Genomic DNA, 11,159 nt, shown 5'->3' on the forward strand with positions numbered 1-11,159 from the left:
TTTGAAATATGACAAATATTTAAATTTTTTAACTTTACACGTAGCAATTACAATTTTATCAAATTCTAAACACATCCGTTGTTATTTAGATTTTGCCAAATCTTTATTAGAGTACTTTGTAAAAACATTTATTATTTTATATGGCAAAGAAAATGCATCGAGTAATATTTACAATTTATTACATATTTATGATGACGTATTAAAATTTGGAACTCTGTCAAATTTTAGTGCTTTTCCATTCGAAAATTATTTACAATCAATTTTAAAAATGATTAGAAAAAATGATAAAGTATTGGAACAAATTGTTTGTCGAATAAGCAAATATAATTTTTTTTCTAATAATCAAAAAGTAAAGAAAGTTAATACTAAACTTCACAATCTACATTTCAACGGTCCACTTATTAGCAATTTAAATTTACACTGCGATTTTCATTCATGGAAACAATTTCATAAAGTTACATTTGAAAACTATACATTAAAAACAAGTGAGCCTGATAATTGCTGTTATTTAATTAATGGAAGTATTATAATTATTAAGAATTTTGTTTCAAATATTAAAAATATTTTTGTAATTGGACAAAAATTTAAGTCACTTATGGATTTTTATACTGAACCCGGCAAATCATCTCAATTAGGCATTTATTTAAGTAGGGAATAAACACGGGTTCTAATCCATGGGACAATAAGCGGGGCGCGGGGACGGGGGAAAGATTTACAGCAAGAGAAGCGCAGGGAGGGGAAATCTCACAGGCGTAGAGACGAACGAGTCACCCCACTCTTTTTCTCTTATGTCTCTACGCCAGTGAGATTCCACCTCCCTGCGCTCCTCTTGCTGTAGATCCTTCCCCCCGTCCCCGCGCCCCGCTCATTGCCCCAAGAATTGTAGATCCTTCCCCCGTCCCCGCGCCCCGCTCATTGTCCCAAGAATTAAAACTCCTCCCTGCGCTCTTCTTGCTGTAGATCCTTCCCCCCACCCCCGCGCCCCGCTCATTGCCACAAGAATTAAAACTCGCATGTCAGCGAAAATCTTACACAACGCCCATTTTCGCACCGACCATTTTTTTATTACGCACCGACCATCTTTACGCATCCGAGAATCCACGCATTTTCACCGAAAATTGGATAAAAAAATTTAAAAAATATAAAATTTTGCTCACCAATTAGTTGGGCCGCTTTCTTTTCACTGACGGCAGGTCGTCGTTGATAAAGGCGAAGCGCCTCGTATGGCCACACAAATGTAGACGTTTGTCTACAATGTGCGCCCCGTCGTCGCCAACTCTCGGTGTTCTGTCGACGACAACCTCGTCGACTTTTCGCGTTCGGACGTAGTCACGCAGCCGGTCGCCCTGATAGACGTATAGCAACGCGACGTTATTTTTTTTGTGCGTGTTGCACCACAAACCACCGGAACTAAAAACGTTTTTCGCACCTATCTCGCGGTTAAAAATGTGATGGATAATCGAGTTGCAATTATCCATCTCGCGATACGTTTCGTTCACGACAGGCAGCTACGAGCTCGTCGCATAATCGCGATGCATAAAAATGCTTATGCGAAAAGAATGCATTTTTTTTCAATGCGCATTTGATGGCGAGACTACACTCAGGTGACGAGACCATAATACCGAGAAATTAAAATGCAAACGTAGCAAGATCAGGAGACGGTAGAAATTTTATTTCATTAAGAACAGCGGCGCATACATTAATAAAATAAAAAATTTTTTTAATATTACTTTATTACATATTTTATATTTACATTTAAACGCTATTTTATAGTAAAGATAAAGTATTATTTTTTACTATTTACAATTACAATTACAAGTAATATTTATAATTATAATCTAAAAATTATTTTAACCTTAACCTAGTCCTAGCTTTCGGGCTCGAAGAATTTATCATAATCCATATTAAATAATGTTCGTAAACCGAAGTCTTCTCCAGTGTGTTGATTCATCCATACATAATTATTATATTCCCGATCGTTTTGTCGCGCTCTTCGCTGCTCCAGTATTTGCTGAATATTAATAAACCTCCTGATTTTGATATCATAGGGGTCGATCCAATTCTGAAAAATACATAAAATACATAAAATACATGGCTTTTATTAAAATACATTGGATATTATTTACGTGAATAAAAAATAACTTACAGGTTGCGTATGAGGTATTAGCAACCTGACTAAATTTTTAATTTTCACATTGTGCATGGGCTCACCATCCACATATATGCGCTGTAGAATTAAAAAATTATATTTTTCTATTGTTACTTTTACAATTTAAATAATTTTTTTAATTTTATGCAATATTACTTACCCCAATGGCTGGATATTCAACAAAAATATGATTTTCTATGCGATCTTTTTGTCGCATGACAAATGCATCACCTAACACGGATGACATTTTTACGAGTTGTTGCACCGGGGCCGGTGCACGGGGTCCGTCCTTCGGGATCCGTGAGAGAGAGGGCGAAATAATTGATTTTATCGGAATAAAAGATTAGGCTTTTTATTTGATTACACTGTTGCACCTTTCTATTTCCCTAAGTTTTCCTTCTGTCGGCTCGGCACACGTCCTCGCGTTGTCACGCGTCCTCGTCTCCGCGAGGTCTCTTCTTACTTGGCACGCGACCGAACTTTCGTTATCACCGTTCTCAGTTTACGGCACGGACTTTGATGCGACTGCCCGTCCGTGACGGGCCGCGGTTATTTAATAGTGACGCAGGGCCTTGGCCTCCTCGAGTTGCAATGCCGAACTTCGGTAGTTCGGCGAATGCAACCTCAGCGATTTCGGCAATAAGTTCTCGCACGTGTTTCTTTTATTATTTAATTTCTTAAGGAGGTTTGCTGATCTTGCATCCTCCGAGGTTATTTAATTACGAGATACTTATTCCGAAATGCCCTGCGTCATGTTTCGTGTTGTAACGGGGTTTGGGTTACAACAGAGTAAAATAAATTTGCTTCAAACGTTGCTTGGAAAAATCGTTGCTTCACTGAATATATTCAGATTTCAAATCCTCTCTTTTATATATTCATTATCGCATAATTTGCATTGTCTCATTTTTAATTCTTAGAAAACGTGGTTCCACCTTATTGATGATCTAACATGTTTCCGGTCAAGAACCTCTTAAGTTATATCAATTGTATAATGTGAATGACATCTATGGATTCAATTTACACTTTAATCTTACTGGGATTGTGAATGTTTCATTTTTAAATTCTTTTCCACCTCATTGAAGATCTTATTACAATTGTCGGTGTTATATTTTTTCAGCGAATGCATAATTGGCCTTTCTTTGTATGCTTCAATGTGGATAACATCAGATTTCACATTTTTTTATACATTATCACATAATTTGCATTGTTTTTATTATAATTTTTAGAAAACGTGGTTCCACTTTATTAAATGATTTATTATAAGTATTAAATGTAATTGTAATTTTAATTGTATTAATTAATATTCAACAAATATGAGAGCAGCAGAGAGCACTGTAAAAACGATCGGGATTATAATAATTATATGGATGAATATACATGCGATGACTTCGGTTTAAGAAAATTTTATTTAATATGGAGCATGATCCATTTTTCGAGCCTGAAAGTTAGGACTAGGTTAAAATAATTTTTACATTATAATTATAAATAGATTTTTTTATTTCATTATTGTTTGTAATTTTAATTACAATTTAATTGTATTAAAACATAATTTTTCATCGATAAAATTGTTTATTTTATAAGAATATTTTGTTGACATTGCAACTTTATAAAACTTTCCGCACAACATTGGACAATGGGCTGTATTCGACTATACGGTCATGTAAAATGAGGCAGTATGCCGTAGTATTGTGAGGCACATTTTCTTTACAATCAAATTCTATTCGCACATCCACACTGGCGCTTTTAATTGACTCGTTCTGTCGAGAACAATCGATGACGACCATGGACGTAAGAATATATGGATGGAGTCTAAAATTCGGAACCTGCCTAATTCGCGGTAAGGGGGGTGTAGTACTCTCTCTTTCTACAATAGGACACCGTCGTGTGTTTCCGCCGCATATTCGACGGTTCCCGAAAGGCTGGAAATATACTCTATGTTTGCTAACCCAAAAATTTCATCTCCACGTATGAAGACTGAAAAGAGATTTTTAGTCAGTATTTGATAGTAAATGTAAATTTATATCTGCGACGAATATACAAATTTATTTATCTTTTCTCTAATATTTTTTTTAATTTACTCTTTACAGGATTGTAAGAGAGCGTTGTACATATAAAAAATGATACTAAGTATGACAAAATATGAAATAAAGTTTATGTTTTTAAATACAAAATATTATAAAACCTAAAATTAATTATTACAATTAATACAATTACAGTCAATAAAAATTGAACTAATTATTACAAATTATTTAAATTTATTGTCCCTTAAATAGTATCAACTTATTATAAAATTGTCTGTTTGTTGTTCTTAAATTCGGTTCTTTAAGAAAATGACAAATACGAATTTTTATATACGTTTCTACTATTAATTTAATTAAATTAATGCGATGGTTTTTTAAGGGTTCTTGATTTTTTATGTGATCATTTAATTGCTTAAAAATATTTCTGCCTATAAATTCTTGAACAATTTCATTTTTTAATAATTTAGTTTCATATACATTTTTAGGTAATGTATTATTATTTGTAAACCTAGTTCTAATGGCTTTTTCAGCACATCTACATATAAATGTTACGTCCGCAGATGGGTTTAACAAATACCCACGTGATTTAACTCGTATTAAGGCATGATATGTTATTTCTTCGTCTGAAGTTAATAGTGCTTTTAAACACTCTGCACATTTTATAATTTTTTGGCACTTACGTACAATAAACCCAGCTATATAAACAATAACATTAATACTAAAATCTGTTGTGTATGGAATATTTTCTGTATAATCGTGAGTTTCGTCTGTCTGAAGTAAGTCAGTCCATTTAAATAACGAGGAAAACAAACTTTGATTAATAATATCAACGGTTTTTTTTGCGGAGGAAACATTTAAAATTAATATTTCTTCTAACGGTATACAGTTTCCCGTCGATGGTGCCGATACTTCGTTATGCGTTATTATTTTCTTTAGCGCAGATTTAAATTGTTTAACAGTGGGGTTATTGTTAAAACCACCATGCGACCGGATAACACTGAAAAGTGTTTCAAGATGATCTTGACTTAATTTGTACGTTGGTATGTACATTACAATTTTTTCTTTTTTACATATTTCTTCAAATAATGCAAGTAAACTTTTAATGTTAATTAAAAAGCTAATAAAACCAGTTCTTTTCTTTGAATTTATAATTGTAACGGATGTATTTAAAGAATTTCGTATTTTTAAACCTTTTATATAATTAACTGTTTCTTCCAGTTTTTGTTTTAATTGCTCAAAATTGTTAAAATTAATAGGTTTTGAAAGTCCATGTTGTTGTAAAGATTTTGAATTAAATATGTCAAATAAATCATTAAATATTTTAATAAATTTAGATGTGGCAGCAGAACCCTGAAATTGTTTTAATTTTAAAATATCCGTGCAAAATATAAGAGCATCAGCAACTGATTTGCTCAAGAGTTGTGCTGCTAAATTAACTTTCATCTTTTGTTTCGCGTATTCAATGTGTCTTAAACTTAACTTATTTCCTAAATGAAATCCTTCGACTGTTTGAAGCTCATGAAGTTTTTCCAAATACTGCCATTGAATTTCTTCATTGCCATCCGTTATAATTTTACATGATCCTAAAGTATTTCTTACCAATTTTATCATGTGGCAAGCGTCCAGAAAAACAAAAATTTTATTTTCCGTTGATGGATGCTGAAAGTATGTTTTTAAATTATTATCAAAATTACAACCTAATGTTTTTAATGCACTTAAATTAGTTATCGTGCCATCAAACGTAACTGATATAATTCTTAATCCAACTTCATGCAAACACATTAAGCATTGAATTAATAAATTCGCTTTTTTTTCAGCATTCATACCATTAATTAAATAATAAGCGATAGGCACCTTCCAATTTTCATTTAAGCAAACCACACAAAAAACCAAAGCCTCTTTAGCCAATAATAAATTATCATTTTCAATATTTTCGCCATAATCTATAAATCCACAAACTGCACCTGAGTTGTAATCCACATGCTGACGTATAGCCATTTCGTCAAACATTAACGCACCAAGTAATTTATAAGATGAATTTTGAATACGACATTTTATTAATTTAAGTGCCTCAGAATTTATTCCTGGTTCACCATGCACCGACATATACCACTTGGAAAGTGTTTTTGAATGTGGTAAGCAATTGTTCATTTTTTTTCGAACGTAATTATATGCTCAAGGAGAGTAATGGTGAAGTGTGAGAGCAAAACAACGCAATTCAGGACTATATATACGAGGAACTTTGAGTTTATTAAGTTTACGTATTTGTCGATTTAATAAACTCTTATTCCACTCACCAAAGTTTGTAATAATCTCCATTTCGTCTGTTGATAACAAGTTCTTTTGTTTTACTGACCGTAATGTTTCTTCGAGAGTTTGAATTTGCTTCTTGTACCGCTTTTGTTGTCGTTCAGAATGATACAATTGTTGGCGAATTAATTTTAGTTGCCGTTTATACGTTTCTCGAAGCCGCTTCTTATTTGGAGAATTAAATATTCTTTTTGGTGTCATGCAAGTTAAAGAATCTACTTTTGTCCCAATCTAAAATACAAAAATAGCAAGTACATTTGTGCATGTAATTTTGGCATATTTTAACTGGCATAATTTATTATCACTTACTGTCGATGCTGAAGATGCAGATATTTCATGCTCTTCTGATACATTCATACATACAGATACATTAATCTAAATAAAAAATTAATATTACTTCATATAATAAATGCTGCTATTACTAAATTGCTGGTTTCAAGAATATACATATTTGTACACATACCTTGATAAAAGTAAAAATCGTAGCTTAAGTTGAATATAAAAAAAAAGTGACTATAATAAATAAAACTTCTAGAAAGTATACATTGAAACTAAATGTAAGAATGTAATGTTCTTTTACATATTATTGTCTTAATGTACGCTTCTTAGAAGTTTCATTTAGGCTTCAATCATTTTCTCTTTATACTCAATTTATTCTTCGATTTTGATTTTTACTAAAGTATTGACTAACCATATGTTGCTTTAGAATAAGCAGAAAGTAAATAAAGTTTGTATTTCATTATTCATTAAAAGTACTTTCTGATAATCTAAAATAAACTTATGATTAATCACCAACAGTATTTATATTACACAAATTTGCAAGTTTTTGGGGAAAACCAATTAGATTAAATTATTACATGCGTAATACAAATATTCCATACAAATATATACCGAAGGAACTGCTGTATTTTTTAACATTCGTTTACTAGTGCACCAATTCAAAAAATCATTTTCTGTAAAATGCTCAGAACAAATGGTAGCTGTTTTTGAAGGATTCCAATTATGTAGCTTTAAAGCAGCTAACCACATTTGGCATTTGTGTGGCTTTTGAGGAAATCTAAAATATATAAAGAATTTAATAATGTGTAACAATTTCATAACGTAGAAAATATATTAGCCTTAAATGTACTACTAATACATATTTTATAATATTGATAAATATACTAATACATGTATATCATTTTTACAAAAAACAAAGTAAAAAAATACTATTATGTTATACATACTTGTGATACGAAATTCTTCTAAAATTTTCCACATTAATCTGCACGTCGCGTTTTCTTTTCGGATCAGTCCGATTAGTGCACCCCGGAATTATACAGGATGACATTTTTTATAATTAATAAAAAATACTTGACACAATCCTCGAAAATTGGCACTGAAATTTCTAACCTGAATATTACGCGATCTTTTGTATTATACAGATTATACTCTCTTCGAAAAAACTACGCAACTTTGGCTAAGTTCGTTACAAAGCCGACGGTGTCCACTTCTAAAAAGAGACACTAAGATGATAGGGAAGAATAGCACTCTCATTCCCCTTACGGCAAATTTGCCAAACCCCTTGCTCATCCACATGCTTTAGACTCCGTCCATATATTCTTACGTCCATGATGACGACGAATGGTCCATTTGAAAGAAATGTGGTTATGTTGCAAAAAACTTCACCGTAATGGCAACCATAATAAGATTTACGAAAACGCGCAAACATATCATAAAGAATGGCGTATCTGTTTTTGCTAAAATCTAAGTTCAAATCATCATATGGATAACATTCAGAATTAAGATAAAATTTTACATTGGTTAGTTCACAAGCATCGAAAACAGCTGATGATCTAGACATAATATTTTTACGACCAGTTTGTAAAGCAAAAATAACATATCGAGGTTTCTCAAGCTGTGTTGCAGCCTTGACGGCCCATGAATGTTTTGTCGTACTTTGTAAAAGTGGATATTCATATAAATCCCACGAACGAAAAGTCATGCTTAAATATCGTCCGCTGTCTAAAGTTCGCAGCAGCGATAATTTATTGACTTCGTTTAACATAACATGTGGCATTCGCCACTGCACTTTATGTAATTCAATCTCAGGCTCAGTCGTAGAATCTCCCATAATGGAATTATTATCATTGCGGGCGCGTATTAAAATTAATTCATGACGAGCATTGACAACCACACGCTTATAATCTTCGCAGAAGCCCAATAATATACGAAGTGGTATGCAAAAATTAAAGTATCCTCCAGCAGTGGACGTCGACCCATTCCATCCAGCATTTTGCAGTATTAAAGCATTATCAGATGTTAATGATATATAATTCTTGAGAGAACTCGTTATTCCAACGTTTCTGTTGCGATCAATTTCAACGCCATTAAGCTCATAATGAATTTCATCGAACATAAATGCAACACAATTATTTCCGAGCACAATTGTTGACTTATCATTAGGTTTTTTTACTGACAATTTTCCTTCAACATACAGAAAACTATCACATGGCAATGTATATAAATCTTGTTGCTGTATCGGTATTCTTATTTCATCACTATGTCCAAATGTTGTGTTAGCATATGGATTGTATGTGTGAGTTTCGATTTTAACAATACTATCGTCGAAGATCGGCTCACTTTCTACGGCTAATATTCCAGCCATTTTTTTAAATATTGCGTACACGAAAACCCAACGATTTTAAGAATTCAATGTTCAACGCTGAGAGTTTTTTTTTATAATTAAGTTTTTTCTGTTAGAAACTATGTACTTAGACTGTTTCACTTGCGATGTTTCATTCAAAACGAGCATTCCTTACTATAGTCGTCTCCGCACGTGTAATCTCACAGTAATTTCTTCACCACGAAAATCAAGCAATTGACCGTTTTGATCCACAATGCGAATCGACAAATCCGTAATGCTTCGTACGGTGACTGGGAGATAAATGATCTGCGTTGGAGTTTCAGATATCTTATAACCCGGTGGAACGCTGGGTGAAAATTCATGTATTGTGTGTACACGTTTACCGTTACTGTATGCGCCACCTGTTATGTTACATTCAATTCGAATAATGTTTACACCATTAATTTGTATTGGCGCATCCGATTCATGCCAAAGTAGTGGTTCGAGCATGCGATTTGGTGAAAATCTTAACAATGATCCTATGTTGTTTGGTTTAGTGAAATTTATTTGATAATCACATCTAATTTCACTTTTCATTGTATTATTATTAGCTCGAATAACCAAAGGGTAATCACTCACACTGGCATGCGCGATCGTTTTCTTTTTTGCAGCATCGTTGATATGATGCTGTTCTAGTGCATTTTTCAAGTACATTGCGATATCACGTAGCTCATATGACCCATCGGGAATTACAATCTCTTTATCATTATCGAAATAAAACTTATTATTTGATAAGTTTACATTTGAAATTGTATAATACGTTTCAAAATCTGCCAGCCCAAGTTTATATTCACCATTATTTAAATCAACAGCTGGAAAGTAGCTCACCGCGAGGCTACTACTTTTACCTGATAACGTGAACGTCAACGACATGTTTGATACTGAGTTTACATGGTATGATGTTTATCTTTAAATTGTATTTCTACCGTTAGCAGAAATTGTATACATAATTGTCCACAGTTTTTCTGATTATAGCGTTGATATGACGAATGATTGTATTCAATTTGTGTTGCATTATTTCCCAGATACCGCTCGAGTTCTCGCGGTGGTCGAAGATTACCGAAGCTATCAAAATATATTGCGCGATCTCCTCTCTTTGCATATGCTACCCAGTGGGTGCCAAGTCCTTCAACGTTATCTAAATTCACAATACCGCTTTCGTTTCGATATACTCCCCCAACTGGTAAGGCGTTACGCATAAAAACACCTCTAAAATATGGAATGCGCATATGTTTCGCTATCTGCTTTAACTGTAAATTGGTGGTGGCGCCTTTGGGAATTTTTAATTCCGCATCGGCGTTTTTTTTTCCTTTTTCATTTTTCTTTTTAACTCCACCACCGCGTTTGTATGGACTGAGAAAAACTCCACGGCCCTTCATAGCATGATTGTGGCGTTTTATTTCTTCAAGTTGACGTTGCACAGCTTTGTTATCATTTACAGCCTTTGTGATTCCTGCGGCACCACCAGCTAGCGAACTAATAACACCCAGTAATGGCAAAAGCGGTAAAACACCGCCACGTTTCGCTACTGGAAGTATTCGTTTCTTCGTCGTTTTTTTCGATGATTTCTTTCTTTTCGAGTGTAAGCCCATACCAAGTTTCGTTTTTGTATTCATGGCTGCCTATACGGTTGTGGCTGCAACTTTTTCCCCGAAACTTGAATCTTTTGCTTTAATACGTTGCAGTGCTTTATTGGCAAGAATATTATCGGCCACGTGCCGCTCAGCAAGATCGCTGCTACGCGAATATGCTATATCGTGATCACGACAAGCTGCATCTAATAGATTAATACCGTGATCTCCCCTGGCAAGTCGTTCGTTCAATCGAGTTCCCGGACCACAAAAATGGTAGCCAGGTATGTGTAATTCAAAAGAAAGTGCGTTGATCGCTCTGTTTAATAGACTTTGTTTAGTTGTTTTAGACATTAAACAGTTTTATAAACGGTGTGGGGTTATTAATATACGTTTTCAATGATATCATTGAATCGATTTTTAAGTATTTGGAAGCTTATTCT

General features: G+C 33.5%; 1 protein-coding gene across 1 annotated transcript; it reads right to left on the reverse strand.

Moving 5' to 3' along the window:
- Window positions 1–7,972: 7,972 nt before the first annotated feature.
- Window positions 7,973–9,127, reverse strand: LOC139108222 (uncharacterized). Its single transcript, XM_070666311.1, has one exon. It carries the CDS (start codon window positions 9,125–9,127, stop codon window positions 7,973–7,975), a length of 1,155 nt encoding a protein of 384 aa, XP_070522412.1.
- Between the last annotated feature and the right edge of the window lie 2,032 nt (window positions 9,128–11,159).

The sequence above is a fragment of the Cardiocondyla obscurior genome, linkage group LG14 (assembly GCF_019399895.1).
Source record: "Cardiocondyla obscurior isolate alpha-2009 linkage group LG14, Cobs3.1, whole genome shotgun sequence".
Classification (NCBI taxonomy): Eukaryota; Metazoa; Arthropoda; class Insecta; order Hymenoptera; family Formicidae; genus Cardiocondyla; species Cardiocondyla obscurior.